Here is a 25720-nt window from a genome sequence, read left to right on the forward strand (position 1 = left end):
CTCGAGTGCCCTTTCAGCCAAGGCTACTCAGGACATGTTAGCCCAGTCGGCCAGGAAACCTCGCTCTGTCTTCCAACCCAAGACCAAGAAAGAGACTCCTCTGAGGCAGGAGCCCTTTCGAGGAGGACCCACTGCCAGAGTTTCTTCAACCAGAGGATCTAGACCTTTTAAGAGAGGTAAAACCTTCTCTAGGTCAGTCAGAGGCAAGAAATAGCGATCAAGGACTCCAGACATCAGTGGGTGCCAGACTACTGAAATTTGCCGACGTCTGGGCCCACAAAGGGGCAGACAATTGGTCCCTATCGATTGTCAGCAAAGGATACCTCATTCCCTTCTCGTCAAGGCCACCATTGACGACGACTCCGAGGGAGTTGGTGGCCAGGTACAAGGACACCATCATGAATCAAGCCCTTTCTCTAGCAGTAGATCTGATGCTAGAGAAGGAGGCTATAGAACTAGTGGAAGATCCCCGCTCTGCGGGTTTTTACAACAGGCTATTCCTAGTTCCGAAGAACTCAGGAGGATGGAGACCGGTTTTGGATGTAAGCGCCCTGAACGTCTTTGTGGAAAAGAGGAAGTTCGCCATGGAGACGACTTCCTCAGTGTTATCGGATCTTCGTCCAGGGGACTGGATGGTGTCACTAGACCTTCAGGACGCTTACTTTCATGTGCCGATCCATCCTTCTTCACAGAAGTATCTGAGATTCATGATGGGAGGAAACATCTTCCAATTCAAGGCCTTGTGCTTCGGCCTGTTGACTGCACCCCAAGTGTTCACGGGGTTAATGAAAAACGTGGCGCAGTGGCTACATTTGGAGGGAGTGAGGGTGTCGCTCTATCTCGACGACTGGCTAATCAGAGCAGAGTCACAAGAAAGATGTCTGGAGGACCTTCAAAAGACCCTTACATTGGCAAGTTCTCTGGGACTTCTGGTGAACTTCCAGAAGTCTCAATTAATCCCCAGTCAAGAGCGGATCTATCTGGGGATTCGGATAGTTTCTCTGGCTTTTTGGGCTTTTCCGTCGCCAGAGAGGGTAGCTCGTTGCTACGAGAAACTAACGACCTTCCTAGAGAAAGATGCATGCACAGCGAGGGAGTGGATGAGTCTGCTGGGACACTCTCCTCGTTGGAGCAATTCGTTTCTCTATGGAGGTTGCATCTCAGGCCTCTACAGTTCTTCCTATACCAGAAGGAGCGGGTCTCTCCTAGATCTGGAGTTCTCCTTCAAGATCTCAAGGGGAATCAAGAGGGACCTTCGGTGGTGGAACAACCCACTCCGTTTTGTGGAAGGAATGTCTCTTTACATGCCGAACCCCAACCATGTGTTGTTTTCCGACGCGTCGGAAGCAGGTTGGGGAGCGACGCTCGGGACAAGAGAAGTGTCAGGCACCTGGAAGGGGGATCAGGTGTCCTGGCACATCAACAAGAAAGAGGTTGATGGCAAGTTTTGGATGGCATTAAAAGCCTTTGAGCCCCACGTCCGAAATGCAATAGTTCAGGTCAATTCAGACAACACCACAGCATTGGCGTACATCAAAAAACAGGGGGGGACGCACTCCTTCTCCCTGTACGAAACAGCAAGGGACCTTCTGCTGTGGTCTCAAGCAAGGAAGATCAGTCTTCTCACCAGATTCATACAGGGAGAAAGGAACGTCAGGGCCGATCTCCTGAGCAGGAAGAATCAACTCCTGCCTTCCGAGTGGACCCTCCACTCAGAAGTATGCCAAGACCTGTGGAGAAGATGGGGCAGGCCTTACATCGACCTCTTTGCAACAGCAAGGAACGCAAGGATAGAACTTTACTGCTCCCCAATCTCAGACCCAGGGGCAGTATCAGTGGATGCGTTTCTCCTAGATTGGACAGGTCTAGATGTCTACGCCTTTCCCCCCTTCAAAGTACTGGGACAAACCCTCAAGAAATTTGCTATCTCGGAGATGACAAGAATGACGCTAGTAGCTCCGTTCTGGCCCGCCCAAGATTGGTTCACAGAGGTACTGGAATGGTTGATGGACTTTCCAAGAGCACTTCCACAAAGACAAGATTTGCTCAGACAACCCCACTTCGACAGGTATCACAGAAACCTCCCCGCTCTCAATCTGACTGGCTTTCGACTGTCAAAAGTCTTGTCAGAGCGAAGGGGTTTCCGACAAAAGCTGCTAAGGCTATCGCCTCAGCTAGAAGACCTTCGACCCTTAAAGTCTACCAGTCGAAGTGGGACGTCTTTCGCCAGTGGTGCAGGAACCAGAAGTTTTCCTCTTCCAGTACCTCTGTGACTCAGATCGCAGATTTCCTAGTTTTCCTCAGAGAAAAATGCGGTTTGGCAGTATCTACCATCAAGGGCTACCGGAGCATGCTGGCTGCAGTGTTCAGACATAGGAACTTAGATCTTTCAAATAACAAAGATCTGCATGATCTATTAAGATCTTTTGAAACTGCCAAGAAAACTTCGACCGAAGTTCCAAGTTGGAATCTGGACGTGGTTCTTCGTTTCCTGAGGTCCTCTAGGTTTGAGCCACCCCAGTTAGCCTCCTTTAAAGATCTTACGAGGAAAGCTCTGTTTCTCATGGCTCTGGCATCTGCTAAAAGGGTTAGTGAGATTCATGCCCTAGAAGGAAGGGTAGGTTTCAAAGGAGATTCCGTGATTTGTTCCTTCCTTCCTTCGTTTTTAGCAAAGAATGAGAACCCCTCAAATCCTTGGCCAAGGAGCTTTGAGGTTCGTGGATTATCTGCCCTAGTAGGGGAAGAACCCGAAAGAACTCTTTGCCCTGTTAGGAGTTTAAAATACTACCTTCAGAAGAAGAAAACCCTTAAGGGCATTGAGGACAGACTATGGTGCTCTGTAAAGGACCCCAGCAGACCATTGTCTAAAAATGCGCGGTCTTTCTTCATTAGAAGTCTAGTGAAAGAAGCACATAGATCTTGTAATGAAGAACATTTCAAGCTCCTGAAAGTCAAGGCTCATGAAGTGAGAGCCATTGCCACTTCCTTGGCCTTTAATAAGAATATGTCTCTTCAGAATCTGATGAAAACTACATTCTGGAGATGTAATTCAGTATTCGCCAACCACTACCTTAAAGACGTCAGTATTACGTATGACGAGTGCTTCGCATTAGGGCCGTACGTATCAGCGGATTCGGTGCTGGGGCAGGGAGCTGGAACATATCCTTAGTAGTTTTTTCCCTTGTTTTTTATATTGAGTTCATATGGTTGTATGAAAAATGATGCAGGTAGGCATCTTTTTTCTTTTCGTAGTACTAATAACTTTAGTTTGGTTAGGTGATCGGATTTGGTTTGAAGCTCCCTGCGTTGGTAGTGGACAGGTTCTGTCATAGAAGAGGGCGAACCCCCATTGACATGATCCGACTTGGATTCTACTAAGCAAGCGGATATCAAGTCCCGTTAGTAGACCCAAAGAGTCTTTTCAGCTGTAGGTCACGCCCTCGCTGTAGCTCTTATGGCTATGCAGACTAATAGACAGTACCTATGAAGTCTTCAGCCTAAACAGGTAAGAACCAAGGTTATTTTTTATCCTACAACAGGTGTTGTTTACCTTTTCTTTGTTATTTTCTGTCTCTTACCCTCCACCAAGGGTGTCAATCAGCTAAGTATATGTCTGACAGGAAAGTTCATGTACAAAAATGATATTGTTATTTTACAATAAAGTTTTGTACATACTTACCTGGCAGACATATACTTAGCTTACGTCTCTGACGTCACGACAGAATTCAAAACTCGCGGCAAACGCGACAGGTAGGTCAGGTGATCTACCTTACCCGCCGCTGGGTGGCGGGTGTAAGAGCCAAAGTACCTTTCTTGCCAGATTTTTTCTCTTACGCCTGTCTCCTGAGGGGAGGCTGGGCGGGCCATCAATCGTATATGTCTGCCAGGTAAGTATGTACAAAACTTTATTGTAAAATAACAATATCATTTTGCAAATCTTTGACTTTCATGTCACCCCTGCTTAAGGTTTTTAACTTGTAACTACCCAAGCCATGGGCCTTGTGGAAGACTGTATAGTCAGAGGCCAGGAGAAGCATGATTACTTATGTTCCGTGAGAGCAGAAAAGTATGTAAAATTTCCTCTGGAAAAAGCTACAGTAGCCTCACTCTTTAATTGTCCTGATTTATCTTTCTGTTGAAGGAGGTGATTTTCCAGTGTATTTAAATTATTGTGAAGATTTCATGTTTTGAATAAACAGTAGTAGAATGCCTTTATGTTGCTGTTGTTTTTTAACTTTTACCTTTTACACAGTTAGGGCAACAGTTTGTTGAGGTCACAGTAGGTCAAGAGCCAGTGAGAACAGCCCATAGCAAGCAAGAAGCTAGAGATGCATTTTATGCCCATAAGGAAACTGCATGGCAGAGGGTCATGTTTGCATAGTAAGTGAAAAATACATTGTTTCTGTGTACTTTAGGTTACCTCTAAAAGAACCGATGGTTGTATGTTGTGATAAGTGGTTTTTCATTTTTATTTTTGAATACAAATATACCATATATTTCCTTTATGATTGAGATGTTCCATTGCAAGATTTATTTTATTGTAATGATGAAAATAACTGTAATATGAACATTAACCAATTCCTGTACTAAAATGAAAGTATTTAAGTTTTGCTGTGTATATTTGATACTCTAGACATAAAACAAGGAAATGAGTGTAACCATGAATGTTAAAGTACAGTGACATTCATTTAAGGCCTTTGAATATGTATACTAATTTGTACTGAACAGAAAAACGTAGCATCGTAAGTTTTAAACGAAGAGCATAGCCATGGGCCACCTAACCCAGTGATGTATTGTGTGGGAATGAGAGTACTAGTTAGGTAATAGTTACTAGCGTTATTAGCCAGTAAATCATATCTATCAATTCTCATACGACCCGCCCTGATAATGGACTGGTAACTTAACAGATGTGTTGGTGCCCGAATGTCACCCTTGCAGTTGTTCCATTTGATAGTTTTAAAACTGAAAGATTAAGTGGGTACGTATAAGGTTTATGCTAGTAGTAATCACAGACAGTATCTGAAGCTTTTATTGAATTTTTGAGGGAATTTTCTTACTTGCAGTTATGAGGAGGGCTGGGAGGCTACTCTGAAGGAGATTATGGACAGTAGAACTGATGGCCGTATACTACAGGCAGCTTCGAGAATTGCTTCGTTTACCTTGAAGCTTTTAAAAGTTGTAAGCAAAGTTCAAGAACTCTTCCCATCTCCAAAGAGAAGCATAAGCTCAGCAATGTCTCTTGGTAAGAAGATCTTGTTCACAAATTAATGTACAGTGGTACCTCGACATACGAAAGGCCTCAACTTACTAAAAACTCGAGATACGAAAGCAAATACGAAGATTTTTTTGCTCTGCATACGAAAATAGTTCAGGATACGAAAGGTTGTTGCTGTAAAGTCCCGAGATTCGCCCGGACCACCGATAACAATTTCAAAACTCGCGCGCCGCCAACTGAGTAGACTCGCCACCATCCTCCCACTCTCCCATTGGTTCGTGATGCTAGTCACTGCTATAAGATCCTGCTCTCCTATTGTTCAGCATCTCTCCCATGATCCTATCATGCATCTACGTACCGACGTGTTTTTTCGGCCACTGGGCAGCATCATCGTTATTGTAAGCACGCGAAATTTTTCGTTCTATACGATTTCATTTATTAACGTAAATTCATTAGTGATTTTATTGTAGTACTACTTTATCGTGTTGTGTGAGAACTTTACTACATACGTATATGTACTACATAACTTAATTACGTACAGTATATACGTAGTCATATGTCCCAAGAAGGTTGAAGTAGGAAAGAAGAGGATGCTTTCTTTGGAGACAAAAATGGAGATAATTAAAAAGTATGAAGCTAGCATGTGATTGAGTGTGATCGCCAAGGAATATGGCCAAAATCCGTCGACAATAGGCACCGTCCTTCAGCAGAAGGATGCCATCAAAGCAGCTACACCTTTCAAGGCCGTGACTATTTTGTCTAGCAAGAGGAGCCACGCGCACGACGAGATGGAAAGGCTGGTTCTGGTCTGGATAAAAGACAAAGAAATCACTGGCGATACGATAACCGAGACGGCAATCTCCCACAAGGCCAGCGCTATTTTCGGCGATTTGATTGCCCAGGCTGAAGTGGACTGAGGAGAAGGGACATTGGCGCCAACCCCAGAGTTTAATGCTTCTCATGGGTGGTTCGAAAAATTCTGTTAACGGACTGGCATCCATTCGGTGGTGCGGCATGGGGAGGCGGCCAGTTTGGACACGAAAGCAGCCGAAGCCTTTATTAAGACGTTCGACGAGATGACAATCAAGGAAGGCTACAGTTCTCAGCAGTCTTCAACTGTGATGAGACTGGCCTTTTTTGGAAATAAATGCCTCGTTGGACGTACATCATGCAGGAAGAGAAGAAGCTACCCAGGCATAAGCCTATGAAAGACAGGCTTACGCTCGCACTTTGTTCGAACGCCAGTGGGGATTGTAAGGTGAAGCCCCTACTCGTCTATCATTCGGAGACTCCTTGAGCCTTCAAGGCCCACAATGTGCTAAAGGAGAAGCTTCCAGTGATGTGGAGGGCTAATGCGAAAGCCTGGGTAACGAGACTTTTGTTCACCGAGTGGGTAAATCTGTGTTTCGTCCCGATAGTGAAGAAATTCTTGGAAGAGAAGTGCCTCCCTCTGAAATGTCTGCTGTTGTTGGACAATGCCCCTGCTCACCCTCCTGGCCTCGAGGAAGATATCCTAGCGGAGTATTCGTTTATCAAGGTTCTTTATCTTCTGCCTAACACCACCCTTCTCCTCCAGCCCATGGACCAGCAAGTGATATCGAACTTGAAGAAGCTGTATACGAAACATCTTTTCAAGAGATGTTTCGACATCACCGATACCACAAACCTCACCTTTCATGAATTTTGGAAGGAACATTTCGATGTTGTGATATGCATCCGACTCATCGATCAAGCCTGGCAGGAGGTTTCGAGTTGAACCTTGAATTCTTCATGGAAGGAACTTTGGCCTGATGCCGTATCTGCCCAAGACTTCGAGGGATTCGACGTGGGCAAAGCTGGTGTTGCAGATTCAGGAACAGTTGATGATCCTGAAACTGTTTCGCAACCAGATCTTGACAAGATCGTTGCACTCAGCAAGTCCATGGGGCTGGTCGTCGACGAGGACGCCATCAATGACCTTCTCAAGGAGCACCAAGAGGAGCTTACGATGGATGACCTGAAGGAGTTGGAGGCCATGCAACATAACGTCTTTCAAGACGAGTTCTCGAGCAGCAGCAAGGAGGAGGAGGACGACCCTATGACAACGGCAGAAATTAAGGCTGCTCTAGCTGCTTTACATAAGGTGCAATCATTTGTAGAAAAGAGACACCCCGAAAAGGCTTACACAGGTCGTATGCTTGCGCAGTTCGATGATGTTTGCCCGAGTCGTTTCAGGAGCATTTTGAAAAGCAGGCAGAAGCAATCTTCCTTGGATAGTTATTTTTTAAAGAGGCCTTTAGTAGGAGTAAGCAAAAAGGAAGATCCAATTGATACTACGGAAAAAAAAAAAAAAAAAAAAACGTAAAGTATAAAAAAGTAAAAAAAAAAAATGTAAAAATCAAAAAAGAAAACAAAATTTAATTTTAGGTTTTTTGTAAAGTCAAGTGTTACAGTTTTGTTAATGTGTTTCGTAAAGTTAGTTTATGTTTCGGACATTTTTTAATGTGTTTCGTAAAGTTAAGTGTACGTACTATAAGAAGTTTTCTGTAGTTTGTCCTCCTCCTCTGTCGCCACTTTCGGAGATAGCCTCACTCGAAAGGTAAGGTTCCACATTTTACTACGTATGTACGTACAGTATTTCTTGTATACCATGTACACTAATACACTTTATTTACAGGTACGTACATATTAGTACTAGTACGTATTAAGTTAGGTATTGAATGGTCCAAATTGTTGTAGTATTTCATTGTTTATTGGTCAATTTAGCTTTATTATAAAATTTACTGGGGTGTTTTTGTAGGGCTTGGAACGGACTAGGCATTTTACATGTAAAATGCAGTTCAAGATACGAAAAGCTCATGATATGAAGGCCACCTCGGAACGGATTAATTTCGTATGTCAAGGTACCACTGTACATTCTTTAGACTTGGCATTCTTTATGGAATGGTAGTGAAATAATTTAATACTAAGTTGATTCCCTTTAAACATATCTTGCTGGTTCATTACATTGCACATCACAAAGGCCATGTTGAACTGTCTTGCCTAACCTTTCAACTTAAGATTTGCTTAACTTGTGTATAAAGTAACAAGGTATAGTTCTGATTGATGAAATATTGTTGCCTTTGGTCACAATAGAGCCTAAAGAAGAAATAAAATTACTATATTCTACAAAACCCAGGAAAGCACTTAGGTTATTTGTTATCTTTAGAAATATTCAGTACACAAGTCTACCAACATTAAAAATAAAATCATAATATTTATTGTAGGTGTTTATTGTTCTGTACAAGTCACTCTCGAATTAGTCGTATAATCTTGATGTAAAATATGTTTGAATATTCAAGATAGCAGTGAATAACTTTTTTTTAGGCTTGTCATATTTGGAAATAAAGTTTGATATTGATTAGAATGTTAAATAGAGCATTCCACTTATTTTGTTATTCATTTTCATCTGCAAGGGCTCATTCATTTTTGCTTCAACAGCTCATGGTGCTGGAGGCAGTGTTGTAAGTGTTGCCTGGCATCCTCACACATGCACTTTGGCTGCTGTGTTTTGTGATGACACAGTAAGAGTCTTTTCTGCATCTTACAGTATTACACCCCTCCTTAAACATCGCTTACAGAAGTCGGTGACACAAATAGCATGGATGTAAGTGAACTTTAAACTTTTGTATGTGATTCTTGGGATTTTTATTTTATGGAATGGGACTTTATCCTAAATGCTAAAGAAAGACATTTTTAATTTGTAAAAATATCAATTACTAAATTATATTCATGTTCAGACTCAGTGGTTTCATGGGAAGCTAAAGTTCTTAACCTTTAGCAGGACTAAATTTCAAGTTATCTTAACCTTTAGGAGGACTATTTAAATTGTCTTTTGAGTCAGTGTGTAGTGTTTGCTACAAAAAAAAATGTTTTCACGTGAGAAAGCATTTTTAAGTTTGTTTTTGTGTCCTGTTAGGCCTTTGCAGAATTTAAAATTATTTTCATCAGACAAAGTGTGTCTTTCTCTCCACAGTCTAGATCTTATTAATTGCAGAGGCTGTCTGATACTTATACTTACTGAAATTCTTAATGTTATATGGTGCTCAGCCTTATATAAAACAGTAGTTATAATAAAATGCACTGAAAATTGAGTGATAAATTGTGATGGTAATTGCTTCATAGCAAAGGAAGATAAAAGAAAGGAGAACGCATTTTCGAGAAGTTTGGCAGTAAGGAGGTTTTCGCGCCCGTGTTGGAGGCGCCTTTCCCTCGCGGCTGTTCTAGAATCGTCGGGCGTGTTGTGGAGCGCAAAAACACGCCAATTTTACGTGAGAAATGCCGCGATTTTCTGATGCAATACCTCGTCTAGATTCATCTAAGAATGTCTAGAAACCTCGGGAGTCTGTGACGCTCCCTGTAGGCTCCGCCCTCAGGATGCCGTATAAATACAATGGAGGAAGTAGCAGCGGGAGGAGGAGATATAGAGAGTGATCGCAAGAGGAAGAGATCGTAAGAGAAAGGGATCACCAGTTAGTAAGAGCCACAGATCAGATTATCAGTGAGAGATCAGCAGCAGCAGAGATCTTCCATGAGATACGAGAAAAAAGGAACCGACGAAGTATCAATCAAAAGAAGTGTTGTTCGAGTGTTGGTTGGATATTGGTCTAGTCGTCTTCCGGTGTGGACGGCCGAGTTGTCTCTACGTTGAGCAGACTTCGGAGAAGAAAAGGGGAGAGTTCCTGTCTTACAAGTAGACTAGTTCCTGCAATACGGAGTCAAGAGGACGTCTGCAATTGCCGCTCTACTTTTATGAAGCCACCTTTTCGAAGTGCCAAACTGTTTAGCAAGTATTCTTATTACCTCACTGTTTCCCCCAGTTCATGCAGTGTAAGATTCTGTCTCTTTATGTAAATAGTAGATACCATTCTGCATTTACCTTTGTTAGTAAGCTTGTAAATAAACCTTTGTTGTGTTAGTGTTTCTTTCTATATTCGTATCCCCAGTTTCAACTGCTTGTGTTGATGATTTTTTTTTTTTTTTTTATTATTTCATATTGAACCTGAAGCGGACCTCTCTCAGAGGCTGTAACATTGTGTCAACCTTTAACCAGGATATTTCGACACCGTAACATTGTCTCTGAGATCTCAGATCCGTAACATAAATACACTGTTATTATGCTCCCACAGGCCATATTCTGCTTCTCAATTAGCTGTAGGATGTGAAGGTGGTATTTTACTTTGGACCCTTGATCCAGTCAACGTAGTAACACGTCCATCAGGTTCATGTGTGATGCTCCTTTCTCATCCAAGCACGACTCCAGTTAATGCTTTATCCTGGCATCCAAAGGTATTACATAGTTTCAATAGACTTTCTCTCCCTTGAATGATTTATTTATCGCTTAGAGTTTTGCAGGTAAATGTAAAAATTACATGCAACTTATGGTTTGGAGAGTATGATGGCATACATTTTTGTTGAAAATTTGTGACAAAGTTACTGTTTATATCACTGGAACATTTCAAATGATTTTTAGTGTCCTATAAATTCAGCATTTGTTCATTATATGTTCAGTAAATTAAAGGACTAGTATGACAGGTAGGCTGTCATTTAGGTTTGTTCATGTCTGTTTGGAGGCATGGAAAGATCTTGCTTTATCACATCTTTGGTTTAGTATACTTTTAGAATAAGCAAAGTTGCATGAAGAGTTTTATTTGTTCCGACACGGCATACAAACCTTCGGTCCTTTTACAATAGGAAGGTACTAGCGGCAGCTGGATAGGTCGTAAGCTTTCGAACAAGGGGTTCGGTAGTTAACTGCTTGTCCGACAGGCGCGCGCGCGCGACTGGGAGGTAAACAAACCACTTTTGCTTTCGGCCTGCTGGCGTGTGGACGTGTATCATCGCTCTCTGCCCGCTTCATCGTCGTTGCTTTCGCATGGTTGTGTTTTTCTTTTTCTATTTATCTAGTGAAACTGAATTGTAAGTACAATCATTTCATATTTATTTCCATTGAATTCAATTGTGAATTAAAGGATCTTGGTTTCACCACGCCCTCCGATTACCCGAGTGCCGGGACTGAAGGGCGTAAGTGCGGGAATTCATTTTCCCGGAATGATCCTCGTATTGTGTATGCTCGGTGCCGAGGGCGGGAGAGCGCTCGCTCCGAGCGTATATTTTGGTTGGAAATGTGTAGATGAAAATCGTAAGTAAGTGCTCTTTTCATTTATATATTTTTTTGACATGTATGCTCGTTGCCGAGCGAATGCGCTCGGCACGAAAACTTGTTCTGTATGGAAGTGGAATCGCAAGTACAGTATTCTTTTTCATTTTCATATATATTAATTTTTGATTGTAAAGCAATAACTTCATTTTTGTATCAGTTTCCGAGCTTAAAACGGGAATGATTCCTAACCCTTTTTTATTTGAATGAAGTGAAATCGCAAGTGCAGTTCTTTTTCATTTCATATTTTATTGAGATTGCATTGTTTACTTGGATCAATGTTTCCGCTATTTCCCGGGAATTGATCCTTCCCCATTTTATTTGTATGAGTGAAATCGCAAGCGCAGTATTCTTTTTTCATTTTCATATATATTTTGATTGCATCAATTCATTATGGATCAAGGTTTCCATTCATAATCGGGAATGGATCCTTTTACCCTTGCGCTCGGTACCGAGGGCGCAAATGCGCTCGATCCGAGCCCTTATTCATTGTGAAGTGAATCGTAATGCAAGATTCTTTTTCATTTTATTCCTTTTATTATTGATTGCATCAATATTTATTTGGTTCAAGTTCCGCTCAGTCAGGGAATTGATCCTTATGCCCTTGCATTCGGGCCGAGGGCACGATTGCTCTCGGGCTCTTATTATTATTGTTGGGTACATGGGTGGGCTGTGCGGTGGGGGAACGAGAACCCCCCCCCCCTCCCCCCCCCCCCCCCCCCGCTCCGCTCCCCCAGATGGCCCTTCCCCTTGGGGGGGGGGGGGGGGTGGGGAGGTTATCTGCGTTCTTCTCCTCGCCGATCCGTCGAGCGCGGGGGGAGGGCGCTCGGTGCCCGATGTACAATTGTATTCGGGGTCTTCCACTCGTTGCGGAGAGGGCTCACCCCCCCGCGCGAGGGACTTTCCCCCCCCACCAATCGCTACTACTGTTATTTCCGCAGGTGCTACTGCCACGAGGGTGGACCTTGGTGAGGTATGGGCGTCCTTCCATTTGCAGGGCGTGCTAGTGTCCAGGGGCTGCGGTTCTATGTCTGGGCCTACTGCGGTCACCCATGGAGTGGTGACACGCTCCAGGTGACGACGTCCCTCCTCACCTGGGTGTACTCGCCTCACGTGGTAACAGTCTTGCCTACAGCCGCTGTGAAGAAGTGCCGTTCGCCGTACCGAGAGGGGGGCGTGCCGCCGCCGCTCGTGGTTGCCGCGCTGCCGCGACCACACTTCCGCTGCCCTAGAGCTCGCCCCTGGACCTGCCGCCGGTACCAGGATGTTGCTGGCTGCTGCTCCACTTCCTGTGTTCCGGTGCTGCCTGCCGTACCTGCGATTCTGGGCTGACTGTCCATGCAGTTGTGCGCCTGGCTGTCCCCTGCCGTTGCTGCGCTGGCTGCTCCCTCCCTACCGATGCTGTGCTGGCTGTGCTGCTGTTGCCTGAGAATGAGATCCCATACCTGCTGACGTCGTCCCTGTTCGTGGTGGTACTACCCCAGACTTTGGTCTGTCTGTACAGGTGCGTCGGGCCCTGTGGCTTCGGCTACAGCAGCCCCGGCCTCCGACCCTGGATAGCAGATCTTACTTCTCCCGTCCTGAGGAGCTGACGAAGAAGAGGAGGAAGGTGTCGTCGTCGTCGTCTTCATCTTCTTCATCGTCGTCGGCTGCCCGCCTCTTCCCCTTCGACTTCTAAGGCTTCACAGGACCGATGGAAGAAGAAGGTTGCCTCCTCCCTCCTAAGAAGTCTCCCTCGGGAGCTTCTCGGGACCCGTCTCACCTCGGTGGGACGGAGGGTTCCTTCCGCTGGTCCTCCTGCTCCTTCGGGAGCGCGGGGCCCGTCTCTTCTTCCGCAAGGAAGAAGACTACGGGGACCAGAGGGGTACCGGCTAACACCGTACTGTTCCTCGCCTGGTGTCAGTGGTTCTGCCATTGTATCAGGGTCCGTCTCGGCCTCTCGTTCGCGGGAGGTACCGAGTGTAACGGTCGCCTACCAGCGACCGTGCAGCCAGGAACCAGACCTCTGAGTCCGCTCAGCGTCAGGTTCACGGCACGGGGCGGAAAAGACCTGAGGTCGGACAGCCGCTCACGACGGACTATCACCAGAACCTAGCTCTCGCTCTCGCGGCGACCAGCTGGCTACCCGGGGACGTGACGGTCCACGACCGGCCATGGGCTGAGGCTGGGAAGAGGTCCTCCCGTTTCGCCGGTGCCAGCCACGGCTGGAACCAGCGACGTGACGTGCCGTGAGGACAAGCAACAAGCACCGGTCTCACTGTGACAGTGGAGCCTGCAGGTCGCCTGACCGTCGCTCTCACAGAGAGCGATCGGGTACGGCAACCAGCACCAGCTCTTCTGACACTCGAGATCGGGGCCGCTGGTGCTCAGTCCAGCCGTTCTCCACAGCGAGACGGTTCGACCAGGCCTGCAGCTCGATCGCCACCGCGGGTTGACGATCGCCTGCAGCCCTCCAAGCCTGCTGGTTCTGCCAGCGAGCGAAGAGGGAGCGTCAGGTCTGCCTCTCCCCTACCTTCAACCTCCTCGGGTTACACCGGGAGGAGCGAGGTATTGAGGAAGTAGATCGTGAGGGGTGCGCCCCTCATGATCCCACCACGACGCCCTACGTGCCAGGCACGGTTCTTGGACCGGCCAGGACGTATGCGCAAGTGGATGGAGAAGACTCCGAGAGGGCTGTCGCTGTTCCCCCCCCTTCTTAGGAGGAAGGTTCTCGGAATATGCTCTTGTTCGAAGGCTTAACGGTCCTACTCTGCAAGATGCTGTGACTTCCGAGATCCAGAGGAACTTTGCCGAGGTTATGGCGCTGATTCGTCAGCACAACGACCTCGGGGAAGGATCGCCGCTCCCACCAGCAGAGCCACGTCTCGGCTCGAGTCGTTTTGGGGCCCGAGAGGGAACCCAAATCGACGGTGGGTCTGCCGCGATCGGAGCTTGCCGACTGTGTTGAACCAGGTAGTCTCTCGTCTCCGGACAAGAAGGCGCTCTCAGTTCTGGCCGGTCGAACAAGCTACTTCACCTCCTCTACTGCGACAGAGGCGTTTCTACGTGTCTTCGGACACCGTAATTTTGAATACCCCTTAGGTCCTCCTGAGGTTTCGACCTCGACGAGGACTGGAATGAGTCGGAGGACGGTATCGGCTCTCTCCTGTCAGGTGTCGATCAGCCCCACCCAGACGACGTTCACAGTGGCGGCAGACCCTTACCTACAGTATGAGTTCGTAACCCTCCTCGGGGAAAACGTTTTCTCCTGACGATACGTTTTCCCAGGCTCTGAGAGGCCATCGCCGTAAGGCGATGGCTGCTCCTTTTCTTCTCCAACTGCTAGTTCCGCTGGGAAGGCGAGCCAGTATCCAATTCCTCCCCCATTCCCTCTCTCCTTACGGCTACGAGGGAAAGGGGAGGGATCCTACAGATATTTCTCTGTAAGATCCCACGTTAGGGGCTGCGCTACCGGGGGACCTTCGGTCCTACCTGACGTAAGCCCCGGTCGTTGAGGAGGGATCCTGCCCCTTTCTCGATTTCTACGGGAATCGGGAGGACCACCAGCCGATATCGTTTGACGAATTCGGTGGGGGGTTTCGCAGAGTGCTTAGAATTCTACGGAATTTCTAGCGCACTCAGAGTGTTCGAGTTTTTTACGATCTCCAAACACTTAGGCGAGACCACGGTCCAAAGTGAGCGAGAATCCCCGATAATTGTTACACGATAATCGGGAACCTCGCTTATGCTCGAATTCCTGTAATTTCTAGCATTTGGAAGAAGCCTGCTGCTGAAAGAAGAGTATCTCACAGTAGGCGATTAACCTGGAATAGAGAAGAACGGACGGGAACTTCCAGTTTGGCTTGAACTATCGTCTTCGGTATTCTGTTCACCATTGAAGCTTTCCTTTGGGAAAGACTTCTCCTTCACTCTCTTGACTAGAGAACGAAGGCGGTCGATCTCCAATCCTTATTCTCATTCCTCGAGAGGAAAAGAATTTAGGATGGAGGTCGTGGTACAGAACCTACAAATATACTACGTATATTACCCTCGCGACATGATTCTTTTAACAGTTGAATTGTCCGGGGGGTAGGCGCATACCGGTAGTTAACTCTACGGTTTGTGACCGAGACGAATTGTATCTTAATTGAACTGCAACTCGGGGTTGCCTGCAACCTCCCAGCAGTTATCAGTTTCGATTTTAGATACTTGGTATTGTCATGACAACACCAAATCAGCTTTTGTATTTACCGAAATCCGTTTCGTTTAAAATATAATTGCTCGAGCGTATTCTTTATGCTCGATGGTTTCTAGCCGAACGCATTCCTTCGTGGAATAATGGATTACCTGGCAACTCAGGATGACGAGTCACCGAGAGCTACTGCGTATTGAACTGCCTGATAGCGGCTCAGTATCAGATAGGTCTCGGAGATGCACGGTCGGTTACGTCTCTCTCTCCCCTGGTTTGATTGACTACCGAACCGTATCTCTGCCCAACAATCATGGACTTAGGTCTCTGATTAACGGGATTCTCGCAATAATGAAGGACCATCTACTGCTGTGACGCTCGATTTCATCGCCTTCGACATTGCGAGAATTTTCAACAGAGATATCTCTTGGACTCTTTCATCTTTCTGTTTACCGCACGGTAACAGAAGTCTGTACTAGTCTCCCGCTGCATCGCAACCGCGATAATGCGAATGATTTTTGCAGACATCTGAGTTTGTCTTCAAAATATCTCGTATTCGTAGGTGTGCAATTATTCATTGCTCGCCCCGAATTAACAGATATGTCAGAAGACATCGCCTACTCTCCGACCTGACAGCTCTACTTCCAATGTTCAGCCCATGAGAAGCAGTTCTTCAGGCAGTATTTCCCTGTCTTCATTACTGAAAAGCGCTCCGCTTTTATTGCAACTACGATCCTCACCGGACAGCAATGAATAGTGGTTAGCGTTCTCAGTCTTTGTAGCACAGGTTCAGATCTTGAGAATCCTTCTCTCGGTTCAGCTGTGAAGACGTAGGTTGCATTTTCTGTACACCTTCGTCTTCAACGACACATAGTGTTGTTTCTCCTTAGCCGAGAATCAAGTATACTATGAGATATCTTGCCACCAGGGACCTCGGTCTCTAGAAGGCAATTGACTTTCGCCTGTTGGGCACATGCCTTAAGAGAGTCATCACCTTGCCTTCTGGCATCGGTGACGAACAAATTATTTGTTTAATCTCTTGGCATAACCCTTTTAAGGCGAAGGTCACGTGATTTGCTCGGGTGCTTGGACAACTTGCCTCCTACCGAACGCAGTCAGTCGGCAGCTGTCAGAGCGCCCAAGTCTGTTACGAACTTCGCTGTGGACTTAGTTCGGTTGTTCCATAACAGTCTTTTCTTCGTCCTAACGGCTTGTCACAGTACCCATACCATCGACACCCACCATTGAGTGTCGGTGTCCTATCCACTACCGAGAAGAACAACTTCGCTGCAGACGGATAGACCAGTATGGGTACAGGACATCACCGAAGTCGAGAAGAGGGATAGGTCATACGACCATTCCCTTCTTTTCCTCTGAGGTAATTGCATGACTTTTCCTGCGAAGTCAAGCATCCAGGGGATGGGGATTCGTGACGCTCGATTTCGTACCGAATTCGTAGCGAAGACTGAACCCTTCGGTTCCTGACGATCGGTTAGAGTCCTTCACAATCCCCTCCCTAATGGACTTCACCGCCTTCGATGCGAAGGAGATGCTGCTTTGTCCTGTGAAAGCGCGACCGCGCTTTCTGAAGAAACTCGACATCCCAGGCTGAGTGTTGAAGACTCTTCGTCAGCACCAAGATGACCTAGAAGTACACTCCCTCGAGTTACACAAGAACTTCTCCGTGGCGCAGGTACTTGAAGGCCGGGGTCTGGTACAACCAGACCACTGGCACCTCCTTTCTACTACCTTTTGATATTGCCCACAGGTCCTTGGATCGTTTTCCTTGGGACCCGTGGTGGCTGCTCAACACGTTGTGTAGCTAACCCAGACCCTAGCAGGCTGAACAGCATCGAGTCCTGGTGTGACTGTAAGAATAGATATGTGAATGAGAGAGTGACTGGCTTCTCTTCATATCTTTTTCTCCCCCTCTACCTGTGGGTAGAGGGATACAGTCATCACCTTGCTGGATAAGGACGAGATGCCGGTGAGCTACTCGACAGAGCCCCATCCTATCCCTTTCACTAGGGATGGGAGCGAGATACCACCTTCTCCTACAAGGGGGGGGAAGTGGATGCCAACAAGAGACAAACCATAACTTTATGTTGCCTCTTGCAAATAGGAACTTGTTCTTGTTTGCTGGTACGAAGAGATACGCTTGCCTCTCTCTTAGTACTCGGTCCAGAGGTCTGACCATTGATCCTGCGGTGCACACCCCGATCAATCGGACAGAGGCTTGGATCCCTCCCTCGCTCTTACGACCAGGGAGGCATTCCAAGGTTGGGCGAACACCAGTCTGTTCACAAAAGACTCAGATTCCTCCCACCAAGAAGTGAGTCTTCCTATTGTAAAAGGACCGAAGGTTTGTATGCCGTGTCGGAACAAATGACAATTTGTCCAAAATTGCATTTTTCCTAACTATACAAACCTGAGGTCCTTTTACACATAGTCCCACCTCATGCCACCCCTCACTCTGCAGTTTTTGCTTGGGCCAAAAGCAAAAGTGATTTGTTTACCTCCCAGTCGCGCGCGCGCGCCTGTCGGACAAGCAGTTAACTACCGAACCCCTTGTTCGAAAGCTTACGACCTATCCAGCTGCCGCTAGTACCTTCCTATTGTAAAAGGACCTCAGGTTTGTATAGTTAGGAAAAATGCAATTTTGGACAAATTGTCATTTTTGAAAATATACATCAGTTTCATCTGTGCACTTGACCTGTATTTCCAGGGTAACTTACTTGCTTGTGTTGGAGACAGCAGCAGTGTGCTATTAGTGTGGGATGTTGGTAGAGAGGTTTCAGAAGTAGCTCATTGTGGAAGACAGGATAGCATCTCAATTGTATTATGGTCTCCTGATGGTTCACGAGTTTTTGTTGGTTACACGTCCAAAACAATGAGGTAAGTATCCATACTCAAGTTTCTGTTACCAGTCAGTTTTCTTGTTCTTTGAGATTGGAAATCCTTTTGTCGAGATTGAAGATAATGTTGATAAAGTAGCTACTACTTAAACTATGTTAATGCACAGTTTACCATAGGAGAATAAAAATTATGTATGCTATTCGTATTTCAGAGTTTTTGAAACTCAGAATTGGAGTTATGAATGGTGGAGTCTGGATTCACCGGTCCAGTCGGCAGTGTGGTCAGCTAATGGCCATGTGCTCTTGTTTGTGACGCAGGAAGAACCAGTTTTATTCTGCATTGGGTTTATTGATGGAGAAGGTGTTGGTGGAGCAAAAGTTGCAGCTCAGGTGGCAGATTTTACTATGAAAGAAGTTACCGTTGACCCTTCTGAAAATGTCATGTAAGGATAGTTCATTGGTGGTACTGACTTTGGTAATGAAAAGTATTTCAACAAAAATAGAAAATATTCACTTGTATCCAATGTAGTTATATTGTGGTTACATAACATCTGTAAAACCTGTCATGATTATTAAATAATCAGCTTAATAAAGCAGATCAAACTTGTGGTTGAAATAAGGCATTCTTAGCCGTATAAGTTAAGTATTCCGACTCACTGGTCTGATTGAACTATTGATTGTTGATGGTTGTGTAATGGGTGTTTTTTTACACCATTGTGAACAGTGCAGGTGAGATTTCATATTGTATGGTAATTTAGTAATTTTCTATTGTTACAGTGTTGGTGGAGCTGTTCGTCAGCTAGCCTGGGATCCTCGGAGTGAACGCCTTGCGGTTATATTCAGGCAAACCGAGTTCATCGCCCTTTTCCATACAAGTTTTCAGCCTTCTCTTCATCTTGCACCAGGGTAAGAGGTTGATCTTGCTCATGTACATCTGCCATGGCAGTGTGCTGTAGTTAATACTAAAAGTTCTTTTCAAGGTCCATAAAGTCACGGCTCTATTAATTTTTACCTGTAACTTTTCATCCTCTCCCTCTGGTATATTTCCACCATGCTGTGCCTCATCTTTGGCTACCTTGCACCAATTTTCATTTCTCGCCGAGGAACAAGTTCTCCAGGAAAGCTTGTCAAGGTCTGAGAAATGTTACTCACTAACTGGTAGGATTACTATATGCAGTTTAGATTGTGTTGTACTTCTTCAACATTTCTTTATTTGGCAGTATGTAGTATATTTCTTTTGTAGATTTTAGTGTACGATTAATTGAGATTGTAAGTTTAAAAGATGGAGAGGTTAGGTACCAAATGTTGGATTTAGATTTGGTAACGGAAACTTACATTGAGCTCTGTTCTGTTCTTTACTGTAGTATAATAGGATTAGTTAATTTCACAAATGCCTTTGTTTGGCAAATTGTCACATATTTTTCTGGTTAGTTTATTAGTAATCCCTGATTCTGCTATCAGGTACAGGTTGCACAAGTTGTAATTGTGAACGTACATAAGTTTACAAATAAGAAGGCTTCTTACTGTGGCTAAGTGATGTGGTAAACTCTTTTTAATAATAATTTCATGAGTAGATACCAGTTGGTAATGATTAGTGTGCTCTTGTGTGAAGTGTGCATGTCCTTCTGAAGATACATAGCACTGTAATGCATCACATGCACATTTCAGGGGTTTTGTCAGAGGAGAGATGGGCCAAGTTCCTGTGACAGCTAGCTTTAGACAAAATTTGTCTTCTGGAGCAGTTCTTTCTGTAGTAAGTATCATAAGTAATTGTTTACATGCACACTTATTTTTGCTAAGATCTGCACCTTATTAAAGCTTAAAAGTTTGCTTATACTATAAAGTTGTATTCTTGATTTTTAATGTACTTTGATGACATTACTATTTAAGGTATGGAGTAGTGGCCAGGTACAACACATTCCCATGCGATATGCAGCTCTTGGGGTGGTTCGACCAGCCAACATTGCTCCTAGCAGTATACTTAGTCCACACATAAATCCAAACTTGTCCTTGAACACAAGTTTGGCGGCCAATGCCTCTCTAGTTCATCGTGTTCCTTCCCTCCCGACATCACCTCTAGTCGCTGGACTTTTTACCTCTCCATAAGAGATTCACGTTCACGTCGCCAGGATTTTATGGTAACAGATTTATTTTTTATTTTATATGCTCAACTGCCGTGTATTTTGTATATTGAATAATATACTGTACTCTTCATTTATTTCATAGTTTTCAAATATATGCTGTAAACATTTTTAATTGCTGCTAATTTATTCCTTCTATCATTGAGGCTTAATGATAAGGGTATTCTAATTGCTGCTATTCATTCATTATGTGTACATGTCATTTGAAATATTCTAGAAAGACTAAACTTTTAACTTGTAAGCTTCCACAGAATAGGATCTCTTTATGTGAAAATGAGAAACCCAAAGAGAATCTTTCAATATGAATCAAAATCTTAGTTAAAAAAACATAAGTGTTCAAGTAAGTTTTGAAGAATTACCAGGTGAGAAATAAGACGTAGGTACATGGTACTATCAAGATATCATTAAGGTCTAAACTGATGAACATCAGCACCAGTATCACTGAAAGGAATATGTATTCTGTAAGAAAAAACAATGTCTTGCTATTTTGAATGATCAGCCCACTTATACTTCAGGAAAGAAAGAACTCTGTTGAGATGCAAGTGTTCTGCAGCACAGGTGGTATGTACTATGAGAGAATTAGAACAGGCAGTAAGGATAATCTTATTCCCCTGTGATTTACACACTAAAGTGCATTCACTTTTCCTTTGTGCATTCATATTTGCATAGTCTCAGATTTCAAAAAAATAACTAAAATCAAATGAATGGGCGAGATAAGATGTCATATCAATGACCTAATTGGTAATTGGTGTGAACCACAAATCAGGGCCTACAATAGTTTGACATTTTTAAGATTTATCATCTCCACAATGAATGTATTTGATCATGAAGTGAACGCTGTAAGTACTTCAGTCACATAACATTTCAATAATATCAGGAGTACATAGTTTAAATAACCTTAAAAAAAAACAAGGAACATGAACAACCATGGAAAACCCATTGCTGAATAACCACTGATTCCATGCAACGTAAAAATGCCATACAAACAAACAACCATGGAAAAACAATTATATAGTTCAACAAATCTTTCCATTACATATTGCAATATGCAACAAATCTTTCCATTACATGTTTCAATATACAATCAAAGCTATACTTTATTGCACAAAGAGAGCCAAGAGACCACCTGAAAAGCAGACAAAATACATCAAGTGTTAAGCCTTTGGTGTCTAATGGCCAGTCTAGACATAAGGAGATTGGTTGACCCAAAAGGACTTACTGAAAAAAGCTTCCTCCTACAGGAGGAAAACTAGATATAGAACGTCTCCTCCTAAGACAAATGAACACCTGGTAATTTTAATATTTACTTCACATGATGAATTCTTTAGGATATTTGACACTTTGATGTTATCTATGGTAGTACCAAGGAGAGAGAGAGAAAAAAAATAAAATTTAGGTAAAATGAAGTATATGTAGAATGAAAGTGAGAGAGAACAATGATGGGGTGGGGGGAATGAAGATGAATTTCATAGGGGGACTGGACCAATATAAAGTGACCCCGTTGCTGAATAACCACTGGTTCCATGCAACATAAAAACACCATACAAACAAATAAATATAAAGTGACTTTAGACAGAAAATAAGATTCTATACAAATGTACAGAAGATGTCCAGAAAGAGTAAAGATATTACAAACAACCAATGTTGGAATGGCTAACTATAATTTATTGAATGACTTACAAGGAGTTAAATTTTAAAAAATGGAACTAAAGGATTGAAATTTGAACTTGATAAGAACATTGAAGCAATTCTTTCAAAAGAGAGACTTGCAGATAAATTTATGATCAATAGCTACATCTTTGATGAACTTCCGACACAGTAATCATTAGGATGAGCAAACATGTATCTATATAGATATGTGACACAACATAAAACAAGTCACACAGAAACTCTACAGGAATGGCAGAACTGACTCTAGATTAAGTAAAGAAATTAATTCCTGTACTTAAAAAATGCTTCAAACCCCTGGACATAGCAATGATTTATGTTGTGCAGAAATACAACCTGAAATAAAAAATGTGAATTAAGCATCTTCAGAGCAACAAGAAGACAAATATTTTAATTCATGGAGTAGTACCTGGTATTTTTAAATAATTATACACTAAGCAACTTGAAACTTCTACATTAAATGATTTTTAAATGCTCCAAGATATCTTCAAGATTAAATATATAAAACTATTAGTTTTAATCCAAAATAAACTATCTCAGTCATGTTACTCCCTCGTTCAAATGTCTGGCCAAAAGACGAACCGATCGTCGTGGTTGAACTGCCTCTTCTGGAAACGGTTCCAGAGTCCTGCCTGTCCTTCGTAGCTTTTTTTGTATATTTTTTAAAAAATAAAAATCAGTACGGCTGATGAGGTCTACTTATCAAGTAGACGAAAGCTCCCGTCTTTTATGTATTTTTAATATACATTTTACATAAGTGTGGATTTTTACTACAAGATATTCCAGTCACGTTATGGTGATATATATATATATATATATATATATATAGATATATATATATATCTATATATATATATATATATATATATATACACAGTGGGTCCCCCCCCGTATTTCGCGGGGGATGCGTACCACACCCCCCCGTGAATAGTTAGAATCCGCAGAATGTTTGGAACCCCTATAAAAACGCTAAAAACAGCCTATTTTGTTAGTTAAAACTTAAGAAAAAACCAAAAACACTAAAAATTTTCATACTTGGTTTTTTAATAGTTTTATCACAAAAAGTGCATTTAATGATGTTGATGATAACAAAAAACCAGGAATTTGTGGATATTTCTCATAGAAAAATACCGCGAATGCGTGAATTTTCCGCGAATAATGCAGGGAAACGTTCCCGAGAGAAATCCGCGAATGTGTGAGTCCGCGAATCCGGAGAACGCAAATACGGGGGGTCCACTGTATATATATATATATATTTTTACGAAGTGCCAAGTATCTGGTTACCATGCATCAAACATTACCTCACAAAAAGCCACACCTGAACCCTCATAACACGTTTAAACGACTGAATACTCTAAAGGCAACAGTGATCCCTTAACACTTACCAGTATTGCAGAAAATCAGACTAAGTTCATCAAAACAGGTGTGAGGTAATCTTGTAAGTAATTAAATTAATCAAAGGGCATCACTCCTTCAACAACTTTAAAACTCTAAGTATTTCCCTGATTTCAGAAGTCTAAGTACTTCCCTGGTTCTAAGTCACTTCAAGTTACTTGAAGGAAAGCAAATCAATTACCACTATGGTTCTACCTAACATCAATATAATCATAATCATATATACTTATACTGGTGTAAGATAAAGAAAACACTTATAAAATTTTAAATACAAAAATTTATTATCAAATTCAAAATTTATAAGTGAAATTCACAATATCAGGGAAAATTACTGTTACTTGAAAACAAAGTAAAGTTTAATTAATTCTTGAATCAAATTAAGTAAAATTAAATCAAAATTAATTTATCACAAAATTCAAGAAAATTGATTTAATTGAAATTCAAAATGTTAGGCAATAATTGAAAATTTGAAATTAATTCACAAGTGCTAAACAACAATAAAATTTGAAAAGAATTCTAAGTAAATGCAAATTAATTCACAAATGTTAAGTTTACTTAAATGTGCAATGATTAAGCAATGAAAATAATTTTCTGGGCTCAGTTCGTGTCGCTGTGCGAAATATCCCTTTAATCCATTATTTCTAAGGTAAATGCACTAAAAAAAATGATTAAGCAATGAAAATAATTAAGTCAATTAAATTGTGAATGCAAATGAAAATATAAAACAAAAAGACACACTTCAATAAGAGAATGAATAAATGCACAAACAATGGAACAGACACAAACACACAAAAAATCAGCAATGTATAAAAGTGTAAATCTTTTTCACGCAAAAACACTGTAACCAACAGTTTTTACCAAACTTTCACAACCATCGGTTATTAGTTAACCACAGTTCCTATCAATCATTAGTTAAACACAATTCCTATCCGTTATTAGTTGCAACTAATAAAAATATAACACACTTTACCTTGGTATACCAATTTCTTTCTCTGCTCTGACACAGTCTTGTCTTACACAATTTCACCCAAAAAACCATGGCGCCGTTACGAAAATGTTTTGTTACGAGATTTCCACAAAAAGAAAACTAAAAAATAATAATAAATTAAACTCTAAGAAATATCAAATATAAATTCTCACAAAGTTACGAGTGACCAAATTTACGTTACGTTAATATAATCTCGATGTCGAGTGAGAGAGAGAGAGAGAGAGAGAGAGCGAGAGAGAGAGAGAACTGACTGCCTCAAGGTCTCAAGATAGAATGAAAATCTCTTCCTTTTCGGAAGCGGGAGAGAGCAGATGTCAAAACGTTCTTGGCACAAAAGCTTCTCGAAAGTTCTGAAATCTGATGCAATCTCACATACAAAATGTGCAATCACCCACGTTGGGACTTTGACAAAGATATACGCGTTACGAGTCCAGTCTGTTAAAAAAAAAGAAAGACGTACCCGACTTGATCGAGACGGAGAAGTCTTATCACGTACGATGACAGATTCTCCAAAACACAAGTGAAGATTTGAGATCGCTTATCAAGACGCGTTGACAGATTAGGGAAGCAAACGGAGATCTCTCTCTTTTTACGTTAAATATATATTCTTTTACAACAATGCAATGCAAAATCTGAACACACATTTTAAAACATCCTATTCTAAGCTATCTAGGAATCTGAAAAAATGTTGCATAATCTTACATGACATTTCAAAGAGGGGAAACATGCATTTTGAAAGTAGCAATATCTAATATAGATATAGATATATATATATATATATATATATATAGATATGTATATATATATATATATATATATATATATATATATATATATCTATATATATATATATATATATATATATATATATATATATATATATATATATATATATATATATATATATATATATATATATATATATATATATGATATTATAATATATATATATATATATATATATATATTTCGGATACGGGAACGTTTCCCTGCATTATTCACGGAAAATTCGTGCATTTGCAGTATCTATCTATGATAAATATCCACAAATTCCTGGTTTTTTTTATGAATTTCATCATAAAATGCACTTTTTGTGATAAAACTATTAAAAA

General features: G+C 42.5%; 2 protein-coding genes across 4 annotated transcripts in view; one reads left to right on the plus strand and one right to left on the minus strand.

Annotated features, from left to right (window-relative positions):
- LOC135198691 (E3 ubiquitin-protein ligase TRAIP-like) overlaps positions 1-25720 on the minus strand; it is a gene marked incomplete at its 5' end in the record, with an annotated part of 425152 nt that overhangs the window by 46623 nt on the left and 352809 nt on the right.
- On the plus strand, positions 4250-20667 carry LOC135198682 (aladin-like). The gene is made up of 9 exons (XM_064226505.1): positions 4250-4380; positions 5064-5242; positions 8675-8840; positions 10363-10522; positions 18287-18456; positions 18629-18859; positions 19194-19322; positions 20085-20169; positions 20307-20667. Exons 1-9 carry the CDS (start codon positions 4370-4372, stop codon positions 20520-20522), a joined length of 1347 nt encoding a protein of 448 aa, XP_064082575.1. The 5' UTR covers positions 4250-4369; the 3' UTR covers positions 20523-20667.

This window comes from Macrobrachium nipponense, chromosome 22 (genome assembly GCF_015104395.2).
Source record: "Macrobrachium nipponense isolate FS-2020 chromosome 22, ASM1510439v2, whole genome shotgun sequence".
Taxonomy (NCBI): domain Eukaryota; kingdom Metazoa; phylum Arthropoda; class Malacostraca; order Decapoda; family Palaemonidae; genus Macrobrachium; species Macrobrachium nipponense.

Bases quoted from the DNA above. Each gene is read 5' to 3' on its own strand.
- LOC135198682 (XM_064226505.1), top strand. The intron at 8,841-10,362 runs GTAAGTGAACTT...ATGCTCCCACAG, and splicing joins GTGACACAAATAGCATGGAT to GCCATATTCTGCTTCTCAAT. The intron at 19,323-20,084 runs GTAAGAGGTTGA...TGCACATTTCAG, and splicing joins TCTCTTCATCTTGCACCAGG to GGGTTTTGTCAGAGGAGAGA.